Source organism: Acartia tonsa, chromosome 11 (genome assembly GCF_053477335.1).
Source record: "Acartia tonsa isolate MP-2025a chromosome 11, ASM5347733v1, whole genome shotgun sequence".
Lineage (NCBI taxonomy): Eukaryota > Metazoa > Arthropoda > Copepoda > Calanoida > Acartiidae > Acartia > Acartia tonsa.
In genome coordinates this window covers 44,645,951-44,665,161 of record NC_137270.1, presented here as the reverse complement: position 1 = coordinate 44,665,161, position 19,211 = coordinate 44,645,951, and the positions used below count along the sequence as shown (strand labels likewise).

At 32.1% G+C, this 19,211-nt stretch overlaps 1 protein-coding gene and 1 long non-coding RNA gene across 2 annotated transcripts in view; both read right to left on the bottom strand.

Moving 5' to 3' along the window:
* Positions 1 to 16,710, bottom strand: part of LOC145332649 (facilitated trehalose transporter Tret1-like) — a 36,759-nt gene extending 20,049 nt beyond the window's left edge. Inside the window, exons 1-7 of the mRNA XM_080177656.1 lie at positions 16,264 to 16,710; positions 7,561 to 7,668; positions 6,579 to 6,612; positions 5,945 to 5,979; positions 4,363 to 4,438; positions 3,576 to 3,628; positions 2,692 to 2,756 (exon numbers count right to left, since the gene is read on the bottom strand). Coding sequence (XP_080033782.1) covers positions 2,692 to 2,756; positions 3,576 to 3,628; positions 4,363 to 4,438; positions 5,945 to 5,979; positions 6,579 to 6,612; positions 7,561 to 7,668; positions 16,264 to 16,326 — 434 coding nt within the window. The 5' untranslated portion in view covers positions 16,327 to 16,710. The remainder of the gene's footprint in view (positions 1 to 2,691; positions 2,757 to 3,575; positions 3,629 to 4,362; positions 4,439 to 5,944; positions 5,980 to 6,578; positions 6,613 to 7,560; positions 7,669 to 16,263) is intronic.
* LOC145332665 (uncharacterized) overlaps positions 1 to 19,211 on the bottom strand; it is a 140,436-nt gene that overhangs the window by 100,555 nt on the left and 20,670 nt on the right. The gene's annotated exons all lie outside the window — the stretch shown is intronic.

The following is a 19,211-nucleotide window of genomic DNA, read 5'->3' as shown; positions in this document are numbered from 1 at the left end:
GGATTCCAGGGAGATTTTTCTAGTTATTAATTACATAATGGTTACGTCAGTCTGATGTGCTGGTAATATAATTTTCAAATGTATGCTTTTTTCTTGGAACTTTCTTCTTTTTTTATTGTTTTCTGTATTGTATTAACTCTCCATTTAAAATTTCCTCCATATTTGCTGGATTTCAGCAAATACTCTTAAATTGAATTAATTGCCCATTGTCCACTCCCTTACTCCCTGGTACACCTAGCATGGAACTCAAGGAAAAAACATTGGACCATAAATTTATGTAAACCCCAATTATGATAAAGAAAATCACCTCTTATGATATAAGAATAATTAGTAGAAAAGTTTAAAAACTCAATCAAAGAGTCCCTAAAGTTTTTGAGCCAACAAATAGGATAATTTGTTTATAAGAATTTGGGTACCAGCATAATTTACAGTCCAATGTCTCATCCCTTTCAATTAAAGAGTAGCTTTACTTTAAAAAATACTAGCGTCTTCGCCCCTTTTTGGGGGAAGGGAGGTTAAATTTTCCTAGGGGCGATTTCTTTTTTGATGGTGGTGGTAACCTCCCCAAAAATAGTTATAAACCTTCCCTGGACCTATGAGAAGCTACCCTATTAAGGAGAACCTAATGGGTTCGGCGTTTAGCGAGATCCTTCGGTACAAACAAACAGACAGACGGATATCGTTCTACTTTGTATTATAGATGTAATTGACGAACTTTTTAATTTTTGCAACGCTTATGTAAATTTTCATTTATCAAATAATCAGGGATCTTAAGGGATAAGACAATGGCCGATAAATTCATGTACATCCCCAAATAATAAAATCAATATCACCCCATCTGTAGACTAAAATCATTGGTTAAAGAGTTTCTACTTTACTAGTTTTAACCACCCAATCGAGATTAAATAAAAGTACTTAAAGTTTTTTAGCCATCAATATATAGAACGTTATTATAAAACTTTAGGTACTTTATAATTTACAGTCCAATGTTCAATCCCTCCTTGCAAAAAAATCCATAGAAAAAACTTAAAGATATTATAGAATAGAAAAGAAACACAAGTTATTATTTCAGTTGCGGACCTGTCAAGTGGTCGAGGCATTCTTTAAAAGGATAAGACAATGTACGTTAAATTGATCTACATTCCAATTACGACAAATACCATCACCCCTTCAATAGATTAACACTCTAGGTGGAAAAGTTTGAACACTAAAGGATTTCAATATTTTTGAAGGTCCCCAAAGTTTTTATGTTCATAAAACTTGGGTACCAGTATAATTTACAATCCAATGTCTCCTTCCTCCATCGACGAAACTACTTGTGGTTTATTCTATTTAATATTTTTCTATGCATAAAACAGACAATTTAATGAGAAAAATTGTTAAGAAACTTTTGTGATTTTATAACTGAATTTTAATATTTGTTACGTAGATCTTTTTTTCTTCAGAAAATAAAGGAATAAGACAATAACCGATAAATTGATGTACATCCCCAATTATGATTCACAAAATTACCCCTTCGGAAGATTACAATTAGTGGTTAAAACATCTGGACACTCACTTTAATGAACCAACTAATCAAAATTGCGAAAGTCCTCAAAGTTGTTTGGCAAACGTATAAGAGAACCTTATTATAAAACTTTGGGGACTAGTTTAATATACAAATAGTGTAGTGTCACCTCCCTGTTTGATTTCATTGTCTCAAGTTTTATTTAATTTTTTAAGACCACTAACCCCCCCCCTCCCCCCCAAAATAAAATAAAATAAAATAATATTATATGTATTTACAAAATTTTCTAGATTCCCTTTACTTATTTAACTATTACTTTTTCCCTTAATTTTTAATATCTATAAAATTTGTACTTCTTACTACCATGATTATTGACTATTGTATTACATCTTTATACACTTTTTATAAGTAGCTATGCTACTCTATGTATGTCTGTATGTAATGTATGTCCGTTTGTCTGTTTGTCTGTTTAGTTATTAGTTAATAATGTATTGGTAATCTTTGTTCATTTTTATTTTATTGGTATTAATTCTAAATCAGTTTCATAGATCTTTCGACAGACTTTCTACTTTGTAGACTGACTATGCCCCCCCCCCCCAGAAGCCTCTAGTGGCACTTAAGTAAAAGGGGAGAAGGGATAGTCAACCATCTACTTTTTTATTTTAATATTATAAAAGTAATTTTTTTCTACCCACACTTGATATATGATAAGCTTCAATAGAAGAACCATATCGGTTCAGTGGTTAACGAGATCCTTCGCTTCAAACACCCACAGACACACAGATAGACATCGTTTTACTTTTATATGATGATAAAAAAAGCGAAGCTAAGCTTTGGTCATAAACGAATTTAGTAAAATCTTAGTTTTTACAGCCCGATGATTTATGGTTAATTTACTATATTTGAATAAAAACAAAGAAACTTTATCTATCTATCTATCTATCTATCTATCTATCTATCTATCTATCTATCTATCTATCTATCTATCTATCTATCTATCTATCTATCTATCTATCTATCTATCTATCTATCTATCTATCTATCTATCTATCTATCTATCTATCTATCTATCTATCTATCTATCTATCTATCTAGCTATCTATCTATCTATCTATCTATCTATCTATCTATCTATCTATCTATCTATCTATCTATCTATCTATCTATCTATCTATCTATATTACCCAAAGCCGGCTAGAAAAGTTACAATATCAACAAGAAGTGCTTTTCTCCTTCCAATTAAATCACTAGAAATTGATAAAAACATTATTTTTAAAAGCAAAGCTTTTCTATAATTAGGGTCGGTCCGTCCGTCCGTCCGTCCGTACGTCCGTCCGTACGTCCGTACGTCCGTCCGTCCGAGATAGATAGCTTTTATTCGTTAATTTAGGCATGTTAGAATTGTCCTATCGATTTCAAACTTTGCATGATGATTCCTGTAGTAGTTGGGTACGATTTAGAAAGCGTAGCAACTCTATAATCATTACCAGAATGTCCGTACGTCCATTTTAAACATGTTGATTTTTCTACTTTTTTAACAACAAATTTTCAAGTGTTTTAATTATCCGTTTGATCTGATTTTTGGTAAATTGATTCCTGGGACAACAAAGAACAACATTATAAGCGAAGCAACTCTATAATCAAGTCCAAAAATGTAAGTATGTCCATAAACATTATCCTGTTTTTAAGCAGTTTTTCAACAAATTTACCTACAATTTTGATTCGACATTTATACATTTATGTTCCGATTTTTCAGTTCAGATACTAGTATACAAGTGTTAATGTCCGTTTGTCCTACCATTTCAGTGCTTCGCTTTTATGGATTTTGTCATCCTTGTTCTTATACATTTTTCAGGTTAGGTAAGATTAAGTAAAGGCTAAGAAATCCCCCCCCCCCAAAAAAAAAAAGAAGGTAGAAGTTGGGTTGGGGGGGTATACATAGGACACATATTGTTACGTACATTGTGGGGGAGGGGAAGCTTTTTAAAACAAGCTATGTTAGTCTGTTAGAAAAGGATCGATGGTATGTTAATTATATTGTAAATTTATATTAATGTTTTTATTTCCTGAAAATGCCAGCTACTACTGAGGAAAGGAGGTGTCCAATTGTCCACGCACTTGCTAGAAATATGATTATATTATTAGATAGATACATATATAGTTAGATAGATAGATGGACAGATAGATAGATAGATAGACAGCAACTACAGATGAAAGGAGGTGTCCAATTGTCCACGCACTTGCTAGAAACATAATATTATTAGATTAAATAGATAGAAAGATAAGTTGATAAATAGATCTGATAGATAGATAGACAAATAGATAGATAGATAGACAAATAATAATATTATTAGATTAAATAGATAGTTAGATAGACAATCAGATACATAGTTAGATAGATAGATAGATAGACAGCAACTACAGATGAAAGGAGGTGTCCAATTGTCCACGCCCACGCACTTGCTAGAAACATAATATTATTAGATTAAATAGATAGAAAGATAGATAGATAGAAAGATAGATAGATAGAAAGATAGATAGATAGATAGATAGACAGCAATACAGATGAAAGGAGGTGTCCAATTGTCCACGAACTTGCTAGAAATATAATTATATTATTAGATTAGATATATAGATAGATAGGTAGACAGATAGATAAATAGATATGCGAATGAACCATTATAATAATATTATTAGATTAAATAAAAAGATAGTTAGATAGATAGATAGACAGATAGATAGATAGAAAGATAGACATAACAGACAGACAGACAAACAAATAGACAGACATACAGACAGATATATAGATAGACAGACAGATAGACAGAAAGACAAACAGACAGACATCTACTTACCTATCCAAGTAGCATCATCATGTGTTATGTAGATATCTGAATATGCTTTCGTTGAGTTGGATGAATTTGTGAATTCCTACAACAAGGATGATAACATTAAATACATGCAAAGGTTATGATTTTAAATAATATACAATAATAGTGTTTGAATATGTTATTACAGCGCAATAATTGTCTTTTTATTTCTAGGTTCATATATGATTGTAATGGCAGGTCTGTTTGTATGTAACCAAAAATCTCAAAATCCCGGGAAGGTTTTTAACTATTTTGTCTTTATTCTCTCATACAGGATAATTACAACTTTAGGATTGTATTAAAGAATTGCCTTGCTTGTAAAATTTGTAAAATTGAATATTTAAAAAATAGAAGAACACTTACATATGTATATTATGCAAAAAAATGGTATTTAAAAAGTTAAAAATCAGCTTATTCTAAGGGGCGTACGGACTTTCTGGAAACGAATATAGAGTTGCTACGCTTATTAATTAAACCTTATCTAGTAAATGGAAAAAAATCGCTAAAAAATGAGTGATTATCCATCTCTTTTTTAGTGAGTTTCTTTCCCACTTCTCCTCTAAACTCCCTCATTTTTATGACGTCATTTTGAGCGATTTCTCTATTTACCTTATCTCATGATACAGCGTTCAAAATCAATAAGACAATTCTAACATGCCTAAATTAACGAAAAGAGCTATTTATTACGGACGAACAGACAGACCCTAATTATAGAAAAAGCTTCGCTTTTTAATAAAAACATCGTGCATATAAAAATGAGATAAAAGGGTATTTTATATCATTTTGGTGGACATACTAACGTACATATGTTTAACATTTTAAAAGCAAAGATATAAAGTAAAAGGTTAGATGGAGTAATTTTTTATTTAGTATTAAAATTTATTCAATGCAGATTTAGCAGGGTTCTTAAGGGATAAGACAATACAGGATTAATTTATATACATCCCTCAATGATTATAAACAAAATAAACCCTTTTGAAGGTTGAAAAGTTGTGACACTACTAGTTTTAAACCTTTTAATCAAAATTTAATAAAAGCATATAGAGTATTTAAGTCAACAAATAAGATATAGATGGTTATAAAACTTTGGGTACCAGTGTAATTTACAGTCAAATGTCCCCTCCCTCCCCCCCGGAGACTTTGGGATGTACATTACAGATTTTTAACAAGGATATGTTTAGCCATAAGTAACGCAAAAACAGAGAATTCAGTTTGTACTTTTGTATGTAACAAAGGATCTCGAAAACAACTTTAATTTTCCTATTTTTTATATGGGATAAGGGATAAGACAATGGCCGATAAATTGATATATATCCCCAATGAAAATACACTAAACTACCCCTTCTGTAGATTAAAATTAGTGGTTGCAACGTTTAAACACTTAACTTGATGAATCAACCAATCAAAAGTCCCGAAAGTTGATAAGCCAACGAATAAGAAAACATTATTATAAAACTTTGGGGACTAGTGTAATAAACAGCTCATTGTCCCCTCTCTCTCTGACAACATAGAGACCTACTAGAGCAAATATAGAGTTGCTACGCCTATAAAAAAAATGATTACTCACCTCCTCTAGAGTTTCATTGTAGATTCGAAGTTTAGCTGAAAAATTAAATAATGAGAAAAAGACAAATCTAATAGTTCAACCGGTTAAAATATTTTAGTTGAACAGAGTTTTAAATAAGAAAGGTGGTGTTTTTAAAAGCAAAGCTTTTCTATAATTAGGGTTAGCTTTTTTCGTTAATTCAGGCACTTTAGAATTTTCCTATCGAATTTAAATTTTGCATTAGATCTCCCCGCAGAGGCTATAAATAGTAGAAAAGCTACTCTGAAAATAAGAAGAGTCGCCCCTTCAGGGGCGTTACCACAAAAGGGACTATACGCAAAAAATAAGCATTTATTATGTATGTATATTTTGGATGCTTTAACGGACATTCGTACAGATAAACAATTGTTTTAGAGTAGATGCACTTCTAAACAAGTGAAAATACGGTCATTTGAATTTTAATTTCCGAATGTGTACACAGTTTCCTCGGTGTTTCCTCATCTCAATATTTACTACTAGCTTAAATTTAAATTTTAAAAGTTTGGAAGTTTGAAGCTTTTTTAAGCTAGTAGTAAATATTACGATAGGATGGGGAAACACCAAGGAAACTGTGTACACATTGGAAATTCAGATTCAAATGACCGTAAATACGAACCTATCATCACACTGGACACAGAAAAACTTGCTCCCTAAAAAGAATAAAAAATGTAATTTTTCTAAAACGAAGCTTTTCTATAATTAGGGTCGGTCCGTCCGTACGTCCGTCCGTTTTAATTAGCTTTTTTCGTTAATTTAAACAGGTTATAATTGTTCTATCGATTTCAAACTTTGCAAGATGATTCCTTTAACAGTTAGGCACGACTTAGAAAGCGCAGCAACTCTATAATCGTTACCAGAAAGTCCGTACGTCCATTTGAAAGATGCTGACTTTTTCCTTTTTTACAAAAAATTTTTGTATGTTAAAATTATCCGATTCATCTGATTTTTGGTATACTGATTCCCATTAGAACAAGGTATAGTATTAAAAGCAAAACATCTCTATAATCAAATCATAGAAACTCTAGTATGTCCATAAACAGTAACATGTATTTAATCAGGTTTGCAACAAAATTACTTAATTAATTTTGTACAGATTAGACATGTGCATTAATATTCAGTTTATTCAGTTCTGACACTATATAAGTGTTATTGCCCTTTTGTCCTACCGTTTCAGAGCTTCGCTTTTATGGACGTTGTCATCCTTGTTTTCTTCAAAATTATGATAAATAAATCTTCCCCAAATGTGTAGATTTTAAAAAATGTAGGTAAGACAAGTTTGTTTAGTAAAATAGAATAACATAAATGACAACATTCATTAGAGCAATGCTCTAAAATTAGAAAGTATAACAAACGAACATAACACCTGTAGAGTGTCATTAAATCTTAAAAATTAGAGACAATTCTAACATAAAATTAATATGGTCGAACCTAAGACCCTATTAATAGAAAACCTTTGCTTTTAGTATTCATCACATTAACTTCATTTAAATCAATAAAAGATCGAATTCTGTTCTTTTTTAGTAATAATATTATCTTTTTGTCCTATCCCTATACTAGATATCTTTTGAAGTTTCGGCTCAATGGGACAATAACATCACCTGCAAAAATGCCGCCAAATTGATGAGAAAAACGGACAAAAATTGTCGTTGAATTTTTTTGCTCGGAATTAGAGAAATCATCTTTTTGTACAGTTCTGTCTGAAGCACCTGGAAAAAAATGAATAATTTACAACCCTTTTTCCCTCCAATATTCACCATGTTCTAAAGAAGACATTTGGCCTTAAGGGTTAGGGGCAGGGGCGTCCAAGCTTTTTATTTTGGAGTGGGTAAATTTTTTTTAAGGCGGGGGTAATTTGTTTCTGGGGGGGGGAGGGGGGTAAAATAGCGCGTGAAGCGCGCCGCAAATTTTTGTTACCCCTACCAAAATTTTGACCCCGGGGGTAAAATTTGCTTGGGGAGGTAATTACCCCCCCCTGAAACCTATTGGCAGGGGAAAAATTTGTTTAACCCCCATAAAAATTAAAAATCTTTTTTTTTAGGAATTTTTTATTTTGGGGGGGGGGGGTGTAGGGGTAAATTTTAAATGGGGGTTGGGGGTAAAATGAAAAAATATTTGGGGGGGGGTTTCACCTCTTTACCCCTCCCCCCCCTTGGACGTCCTTGGTTAGGGGAGAATTTTAAGGAGTTAGGGGACATTGGGCTGTTATTTACAATTTATTTACAATTGTCCCCAAAATATTTTAATACAGTTTTCTTATTGGATGGCCAAACAACATTGGGGACTTTTAATAAATTTTGATTAGTTGGTTCATTTAGTTTAGTGTCCAAACGTTTCAACTATTATCTTTAAAAGGGGTATTTTTGTGTTTATACACTTGGGATGTACATCAATTCATTTGCCACTGTCTTATCCCTTTAAATCCCTGGGAAAATTTACCCCGTAAATTTTTAAAACATTGCATCGTTTTCTGTTATACTAGAAGCTACTCCAATAGAGGCCTCTAGGGGCAATTGAGGAGGGGGGAGTTGAATTGGATAACCCAATTATTTCAAATTTTAAAAGAAAAAGCAAAAGGAATTTTTTTTTGTTTTTTTTGGGGGGGGGCAGAAATTTTAGTTAAAAAAGTTAGGAAGGTAATTTTTTTCTAGGGGCGATTTCTTTTGGGAGGGTGGTGGTACCCTCTTCAAAACAATTATAAACCTTCCCAGGACCTATGAAAAGCTACCCTGTTAAGAAGAACCCGATCGGTTGAGCGGTTAGCAAGATTCTTCGGTACAGACAAACAAACAGACAAAAAACCTTTTACTTTATTATAGGGACTGGTGACTGAGGCTACTCCCATTTAGGACTCTATTTACATTTAATGGAGGGGGAGGGGGGATTTATCTTGATATAGAGGTACCCATCCCCCATATATTTATAAAAGTTTATATTGGATGTAAAAGAAGCTTCATTGTAAAGAAGAACCATATTGGAGGAGTTTGTAACGAGATCATTAGCTTCAAACATACACACAGACCAACAAAATTGGCTTTAATCTTATAATTTTAATTTTAACATCCGCGGAAAGCTGTCTATAATAAAATAACTATTACCTAAATATTTACTATTTCATTTTTTAAAGTTTTTCAAAATTACATTTTAAAATCTTAATGTTATTTGCTTAAAAAACGATTCACAACTAATTTTTAAAATTTTGTTAATTTAATCATTTATGTATTATATTATAAAATGTTTAAAATTGTGTAAAAAAAATTAAATAGTAATGATTGATTTTAGCGGGAATCAAAATTGGAATAATTAAAAATTTTTTATTAGAGAGTCTCAAAAATTGGGTCTTACATTACCAAAGAGAATAGTTATTTCTTGCATCGTATTATAAACAACTTTCCGCGGATATAAAATGTGCAATTGTAAGATTAAAACCAGTTTTTTAGCCCCAGGAGGCCTAAAAATGTTTTGATTTCAAGAGGTTTTGGGAGTGCATATGGTGTGGGGGGGGGGGGAGGGTTTTGGATGTATGTATTTCATCGAAGACTAAAACTAAAAATGCAATAACCTAAAACCATCCAAGGACCTAAGCGAGGCTTAAATAAAATGGAGAACTCGATCAGTTTAGTAGTTATCGATATTTTTAGCAACAGACAAAAAAATCTTACTACTTTATATAATAGAAAAAGAAGTAGTTCTAAAAAAAAACATTTCGGATAAGTCTAGTAAATAAACCTTTATATATATGTTTACAACAATGATTACTAATTCATGATTCAAAAATGTCAGGGATCTAAAGGGATAAGACAATGGCCGATAAATTAATGTACATCCACAATGATGATACACAAAATTATCTCTTTTGTAGATTACAATTAGTGGTTGAATGGTTTGTACATTCAACTTAATGAACCAACTAATTAATATTCTAAAAAAGTTTTAAAAGTTGTTGAGCCAACGAATAAGAGAACATTATTATAAAACTTTCCCTCACAGTGTTACGGACTAACGGACAGACAAAGTTAATTATGGAGTAGCTTCGCTACTAAAAATACTAAAAACTACATTTTTTGACAAATAACACAAAAAATTCAATCAAATAACGAACGGAAAAGCTATCTATCTCATCGTATTAAAGACAGCTTTCCGCGGGTATTAAAATAAGAATAAAAATAAATAAGAATAAATACTTAAGGTTTATATGAATTAAATATAATATGAATGTTTATGTATAAGTTTTACAGCAATAATAAAACCTTATGAAATATACCCAAGTTGCAAAAAAAAACTTTTAAGAACAAAAATGTCCAAAGTAACGTTGCAATCAGGGAGTAAGGGAGGGGACAATGGATCGAATATTCAATTTTTAGGAGTCTCAGACTTTGGGGACTGGCTTAAAGGGAATGTGCAAGAATTTAGCATTTTCTGACTCAGTTTGGGGACTTGCGCATGAAATGCCGCTACTCGTTATGTATGTTTTGAGTATTGCAGACGGGGAGAAGGGATAAGGGAAGTGGGGGCAAGGGAAATAAACACTCGTTGTGTTTGTTTGGAATGTAGCAGACGGGGAGAAGGGAGAAGGGAGGTGGGGGCAAGGGACAAGGGAAATAAACAGAATAAAAAGGGGCAGTCATATTCTTGCTAGCAGCTGGCCGGGTCCAATAATCTTTTAATATAAAAATCACACCAAAAAACCTCAATATATTTCATCAAAAACAAGTTGTGATTTCACTTTACATGACGCTATGGAAATATATTATTCAATTAACAATCCCTTTATAATTTCCTACAAATTTATTGGATTAAACTGGATTTCATGCCCTTTCTTTGATAACTCTTATATTAAAATAATTGCCCATTGTCCCCGCCCTTACTCCCTGCGTTGCAATAGCAAAAAAGTTTAATAAATTGATATACAGTAAATTTAAGGATAACATTAAGGTTTATTAAATAAGATTCATCTTAATGCATTTTATTCAAAACCATATAAGACAATGGACGATAAATTGATGTATATAGCCAATGATGATAAACAAAATTACCCCTATTGTTTATGATAGTTGTTGGCAAAAAGTTTTTTAAACAACGAGTAAGAGAATTTGTTTAAAAGACCCTACATATCATACTTTTAGGATCTTATGGGATAAGAAAATGGACAATATATTTATTGTAAGGTCTTATAATCAGATAAAGGAAATAAAAAAAGGCCCAAACCAAAAAAATTTTGATTAATCCTATGATTTTTATTTTCTTCTTCATGGTAAATTGTCTGTATTACGATACACTTTAAACATATTTTAGTATTGGTCAGAACTGGATTTAATCCAGCAGAAATGTTATATTAGAGGAGTTATGCTACATAAAAGGATTTCCTGTTTTCGAAAATAATTTATTCATTAACAATTTTGTAATTTTCAACTTTATAAAACTAAGTCATAATAGTTATTCATCGCATCGTATTATAGACAGCTTTCGGTGGATATTGAAATGAAGAATTTCAAGATTAAAACAAGTTTTGTTATATCTGAGAAAGGGTTTAAAAATTTTGTAATTTTTAACTTTATTAAAAACAAAGTTATAAGTTATAATAGTTATTCATTTCTAGGTTGATCCAGATTATTTGTAGGCCTTCTTATGGCGCCCAAAATGGTGGGCGGGCATGATATATATGTTTGGCAGTTAGCAGCATTTAAAGTTAATCGATTTTTGGATTTATAAATAGAATAAAATATTTGTATTTCCAAACTAATTAAAAATATTCCAGATGAAACTTTTAATAAGTTAATATATTTGAATCTTACTGATCATTCAGCAAATGTATTTCTACTAATTGCTTTTATTATTACTAGCGGTTACGCCCCATAGAGGCCTCTAGGGGCACTTGAGGATGGGGGAGTCGAATTTGATAACCCATTTTCTTATTTTAGATTTAAAATAAATATTTTTTTTTGGGGGGGGTGATGCCCCCCCCCCCCCCATAGGCGTCCAAGGGGGGGGGGGTAATGGGGCGATTACCCCCCCCCATTTAAAATTTACCCCTACCCTGGGGGTGCCTACGGCACCCCCAACCATTTAGGAAAAGGTATTTACCCCCCCCAAACAATTTTGGGGGGGTAAATACCCCCCCCCAAAATAGAAAATCTCTAACAAAAAAAAATTTTGAGCGCTTCGAGCGCATTTTTAATACTAAATTTTTGATAACATTTAAATTACCCCCCCAAAAAATTTTACCCCGGGGGTAAATTTTGTGGGGGGTAAACAAATTTTACCCCTGCCAACAGATTTCAGGAGGGGTAATTACCCCCCCCAAGCCAATTTTACCCCCGGGGTAAAAATTTTGGGGGGGTAAAAAAAATTTGCGGCGCGCTTCGCGCGCCATTTTACCCCCCCCAAAACCGAATTACCCCCCCCTTTAAAAAATTTTACTCCCCCCCAAAATAAAAAGCTTGGACGCCCCTGCGCCCCCCCTTATCATTTTTAGTTTTAATTAAAAATAAATTTTTTTTGGGGAGGTATTTTTAATTTTTGTGGGGGTTGGGGGTGTCCCATCCCCCAAGAAAATAGTTTTAAACCTTCCCGGGACCTATGAGAAGCTACCCTGTTAAGGAGAACCCGATTGGTTCAGCGGTTAGCGAGATCCTTCGAGACACACAGACAAACAAACAGACAAACATCCTGTTACCTTAGTATAAGGATAGTTACTAGTTGCCACGTCCCTATCTACTAGAGGAGGGCATTGGAGTTCAGCCTAAATAGCCTAAAACAATCCTATGTCATTTATGAAGCTTCCTTAAAGTACAACCCATTTGGACCAGCAATTTCTGAGATCTTAAGCTTCAGACATTAAACCCTTGTATAGGGTTCCCATGACCTATAGAGAAGGTACCCTGTAAAGAAGAACCATATCAGTTGAGCGAGATCTTCTGTAGAAAGAGACATACTGTTACTTTATTAAAAGGATGGTTTTGTCCTTTTTTCTATTTTTAAAGGCACAGTCATAATAATTTAATAATTTTAGTGTAATAATTGACAGTGAGTTTTACACCACCATCTGCAGAAAATTTATTATTATCTATTTTATATGTTTGCTATACAAATGATAGTTACAATTAATTTTTTGTAACTTACTAAAAACTTATAGTGTTTGGAAAATTTTAGTTTAAAAAAGGCTGTTTGTTATTCAAATAACATTAAAATTGATTTAAATGTAATACAAAATTAAATTTAAAGGATTATTCTAATTAAAAACTGTAATTTTAGTAAAAAACAAAAAATAATGAGACACCTAGCGGCAAAAATTTAAACTATATATATTAATACAAATTTCGAGAATTTTTCATTTTTTATACTATAATCCGTGTTTATTAGACATAACAAGGTAGATTTATTGATACTTGATAGATATAAAATTAAAATCCTTGCTACTTTATTTAAAGGATTATTTATTTAACAAAGCAACTGTAAAATAGTTGTAGATCATTAAGATATGTATAATAAAAAATTTTCCAGATAAAACTTTTAATAAGTAAGGTTTTTTTTTAATCTTACTGATCATTCAGCAAATGTATTACTACTAATTGCTTTTATTATCATAGATATTATTTAATTAACAAAGCAACTGTTAGTCTGTTTATAATGCTATGACCTTGTTTTTTTTTTTTTTTTTTACAAAATATGACGCTCAAAACTTTGTACAGTTTTTATAGTGTTAAAATTTACACAAAAAGAGAAAGAAAGATATAAAAGACAGATAATCACGAAACCTAAAAAAATATGTATTCGTCTTTTTATCGTGACCGACGGTCTGACGGACCAAGTAACTTAAAAACTAGATGCTGTTTGTAAGGGTCAGTAGTATATTTGACACTAGCGGCTACGCCCCTAGAGGCCTCTAGGGGCACTTGAGGAGGAGAGAGTCGAATTTAATAATTCAATTTCTTATTTTAGATTTTAAAAGAAAAAGTAAAAAAAAAAATTTTGGGGGGGGGGGGCGAACAAAAAAAAAAAAATTTGGGGGGGGGGGGTGCCCCCCCCGCTTATTTTTAATTTTAGTTAAAAAAATAAATTTTTTTAAGGGGGGGATTTTTAATTTTTGGGGGGGTTGGGGGTGTCCCACCCACCCAGAAAATAGTTATAAACCTTCCCGGGACCTATGAGAAGCTACCCTGTTAAGAAGAACCCGATCGGTTCAGCGGTTAGCGAGATCCTTCGGTACAAACATACAAACACACAAACACACAAACACACAGACACACAAACATCTTGTTACTTTATTATAAGGATAAATTCATTTTAAATAATTAATTTCACCTAATAAAGGTACATTTGAAATAAAAAACACTTTACTTAAAGATACATTTCCCATGAAGGCATGCGTCACATATAAACGTTTCACATTAAATTAGATTCCACATAAAGGTACATTTGACATTAAAGGGACTGTGTACGAAAAAAATTCTCCTCAGATTATGAAACCTTAACATTATCTCATTCATGTAATCTCAAAAAACGGCTCATCCGCCGATTTTTACTATACACAAACAAACAACAACAGAAATAGTTAGTAGGAGCGAAGCTTCCTCCTATATATACACGGTGTGTTCGTCAGTCTCACATTACTACATGCACATTTATGTTAAATGTATCTTAATGTGAAGTGCTACTTTATGTTAAATGCAACTTTATGTGAAATGTAATAAATAAAAAGTTTAACTTAGTTAAGTGCCATACGTGCAAATGGAATTAAAATAATAAGTGTATTTTTTTGTCTAAATTTTTTACATTCGTAATTTGTGAAACAACTGTTAATGTTTATTATAATGACAAATGACGTAACTAAGTGGTAAGTCAATGAACGATGAATATTTCCAAATAGTCATTTCATTAAAATTCTGTCTTTGGTAACTATTGATCATCGATTTATTACTCCCTTTCTAAACTAAACTTTTGACAACCTCCTAAAATTCTTTTTTTGTGAACCTACTCTATAATTAACTTAACTCCGTACGCTATTATTTTATTTTTTTAAAAAAATTTACTATATATCTATACTAGCTGCTTCGCCCTAGTCTCTAGGGGCTTAGTCCCAAGAGGTAATTAAAAAAAATTGGAGATTCATATTTTAAAATTTAAAAAAAGAAAAAAATTAGGGGGATTTTTTGTTTTTTTAGAGGGATGGGTGGGGGGTGTCCCATCCGCCAAAAAAATAGCCTAAGACCACCACAGGACCAGTAAATATATTCCCTGAAGAGTATAATCCGATCGGTTCAGTGGTTACCAAGATCTTAAGGGACAGACAGGCGGATGGACGGACAGACATCATTCTACTTTGTATTATAGATATTCATTGTATGCTTCAATTCTAATTTGAAATTTTTGAAAACACCATATTTTTGGAATTTCCTAATACTAAAATACTTAGATGACAAAAGATTTAATTCATGATATGTGTCTTTATCATGTATAATTTCTAATTGCACTGCTACTAATAATCCGATTGATCAGATTTTTAGTGTACTGATTCATGGGACAACAAAGTAAAATATTATAAGCGAAGCAACTCTTTAATCAAGCCCTAAAAATGTAAGTATGTCCATAAACATTATTCTGTATCAAGCAGTTTTTCAACAAATTTACTTTGACCGTTTAAGTGCTGCGCTTTTATGGATGTTAACATCCTTGTTTAAAGATAAGTTTAAAGCTGTTAAATAACCTTATTTGTTCATTAGAGAAATAAATGAAACTTTAAAAATACAAAGGAATCTAAAGGGATACGACAATGGCCGATAAATTGATGTACAAAATTATCCCTCCTTTAGATTACAATTAGTTGTTGATACTTTTGGACACTTGACTTAATGGACCAACCAATAAAAATTTCATTGAAAGAGTCCAAAGTTGTTAAGTTAGAAACTGTTACCATAAAATTTTTGGGACTAGTGTAATAAACAGCCCAATGACCCCGATCAAATCCGCTGGATTAGAACAGGTTCTCAACCTATATTATCATTTATTAATATGATTAGCAGACGAAAAGTGCCAATAGGCTGTCTATTACACTAGTCCCAAAGTTTTATCATAACGTTTTCCTATTTGTTGGCTTAACAACTTTGGGGACTTTAAATAGATTTTGATTAGTTGGTTTATTAAGTCGAATATCCAGACCTTTCAACCACTAATTGTAATCAAAAGAAGAGGTAATTTTGTGTATTAAAATTGGGGATGTACATCAATTTAATATGGAGACTTTTTGGCCTCAAGGGTCTGAATCCTTATATCTATCTATCTATTTATTTAAATTATTTTCTTACCTGTTGTCTCCAGTCCACGGTGGAGGCCCCTCCATTATTGAACACATTGTGTAAGGTACTCATTATAGGGTGGCTGCACTAATATTCATTTTTTAGGCTGAAATATAGGTAGGTAGAAAGATAGATAGAAAGATAGAATCCACTGGAGGCCCCTCCATTATTGAACACATTGTGTAAGGTACCCATTATAGGGTGGCTGAGCTAATATTCATTTTTAGGCTGAAATATAGATAGATAGATAGAAAGAAAGAGTCCACGGTGGAGGCCCCTCCATTACTAAATACATTGTGTAAGGTACTCATTATAGGGTGGCTGCGCTAATATTCATTTTTAGGCTGAAATATAGATAGATAGATAGAAAGAAAGAGTCCACGGTGGAGGCCCCTCCATTATTGAACACATTGTGTAAGGTACTCATTATAGGGTGGCTGCGCTAATATTCATTTTTAGGCTGAAATATAGACAGATCGATATATAGAGAGATAAATAGATAGATAGGTAGATATATAGATGGGTAGAAAAATAGATAGATTGATAGATATACATAAAGATAGATAAATATATTTATATATATATATATATATAGATAGATAGATTGATAGATAGATTAATAGATAGACGAATAAATAGATGGACATTTTTATTATTGATAGATATATAGATAGGTAGATAAATAAATAAATATATACATATTTAGATAGATAGGTAGGTAGATAGATAGATAGATAGATAGATAGATAGATAGATAGATAGATAGATAGATAGATAGATAGATATATAGACATATAAGTAAATAGCTATATAGATAGATAAATAGATAGATAAATAGATAAAGCGATAGATAGATAGATAAATAGATAGATAGATTGATAAATAGATTGATAGAAAGACGAATAAATAGATGGACATTTTTTTATATGACAAATTTATATAAATATATATAAAACTTTTATAAACACCATCTCTCAATAAAGCCTAAAAATTTTGGGTACTTTTTTATAAATTTTTATTGGTTGCTTTTAACGATGAGTGCCCGAACCCTTTGAACCAATAATAAATCAAATGAAGGGGTAATTTTGTTTATCGTCATTGAGGATGTACAATGTATGTAAATCAATTTATCGTCCATTGTCTTATCCCATAAAATGGCTTTATAGAAAATGAAACAGGCAATAATAACTAGATGAATAAAATTAGAAAGCGTCAACTACGTTTTGGAATAGCGAAGCTCCTATATAATTAGGGCATTTCTGAACATCTGTTCTTTATCCTTCTAGGAGCGAAAGAGGGGTGAGAAAATTAGCATAAAATCATACCTAAGGCTTTAAATTAAAATAACATAGTCTAAAACCATGTAATAAGATTTTAATGGAAAACCAAAAAAAAAATCATTTCACTTTGCACGGACAGAAAAGTAACCTAAATCTCAAAATAAAATAGCCTTAAACCGTTCTTGGACCTTCATGTTGCTTCCCTAATTGGGAGAGTTCAATCGGTTTAGAATTTATTGAAATCTTAAGTTTCAGTCAAAAAAAACCTTACTACTGTATAATATTATATATACTGTTTTGAATTTTATATTGCAATGTGTATAATTGTCCTAGTTAAAATAAAAGGGGCGAGGCAAATTTCTTTAGGCCATTTTTTGCTCCTTATTTCAGAGATAGAGAAAAATATTATGAAAAACAAAAACACAAATTCTGATTCATGGATTAATCAATAGCTAAATGGACAGTAATAGTTATTTCTCGCATCGTATTATAAACGGCTTTCCGCGGATATAGAAAGTACAATTATGAGATTAAAACTAGTTTTTTTTTAGCCCCGAGGTGTCGAAGGCACCGGATAAAAAAACTGGTTTTAATCTTATGATTGTACATTTCTATATTCGTAGAAAGATGGATATAATACGATGCTAGACATAGTTTTTTCGTGTGGATGAGAACCAGTTCCTATCCACCGGATTCAAATAAATACGAGAAAAATCGTTATAAGTCCTCAAAGTTTTTTTAGCCAACGAATAAGATAACTTTAAGTAGCAGTTTAATATACAGTATAATTACTTAGATTTAAAATTTAACAGCCTTAAACCATCCTGGGATCTATATGTATCTTTACTAAGATGGCAAGCTCAATCGGTTCAATGGTTAGCGATATCTTAATGAAAGAAAATCTTAATTAAATATAACGGTACTAGCGGCTACGCCCCTAGAGGCCTCTAGGGGCACTTGAGGAGGAGAGAGTCAAATTTGATAACCCAATTTCTTATTTTAAATTTTAAAAGAAAAAGTAAAAAAAATTGGGGGGGGGGGGCGAAATTTTTTTTTTTTGGGGGGGGGGGGGGATGCCGGGTGCCCCCCCCCCCTCATTTTTAATTTTAGTTAAAAAATATATAAAAAAAATTGAGGGGGGGATTTTTCATTTTTTTTTGGGGGGGGGGGGGTTGGGGGTGTCCCACCCTTCCAAAAAAAAGTTATAAACCTTCCCAAGACCTATGAGAAGCTAACCCTGTTAAGGAGAACCCGATCGGTTCAGCAATTAGCGAGATCCTTCAGTACAGACACACAGACACACAGATACACAGATACACAGACAAACAAACATCCTGTTACTTTAGTATAAGGATTTCAATAATGATATATTTAATGCAATAAAATAACAGAAAATTTAGTTTATTGTTTCCTCCCCGAATTCGGCTTTCTTATACTTTCTTTGGTTTTGCATTTTGATTGATTGATTGTAAAACAGCCAGGGAGGGAATGAACATTGGACTGTAAATTACACTGGTACCCAAAGTTTTTTAACCACATTATACATCTTTTTCGTTATATAAAGTAGTAAGCGTTTCATGTCTGTCCCGATCAAGGATCTCGTTAACCGCTGAACCGATATTGTTCTCCTTTACAGTAAAGCTTCTTATAGGCCCTGGGAAGGTTTTAAACTATTTT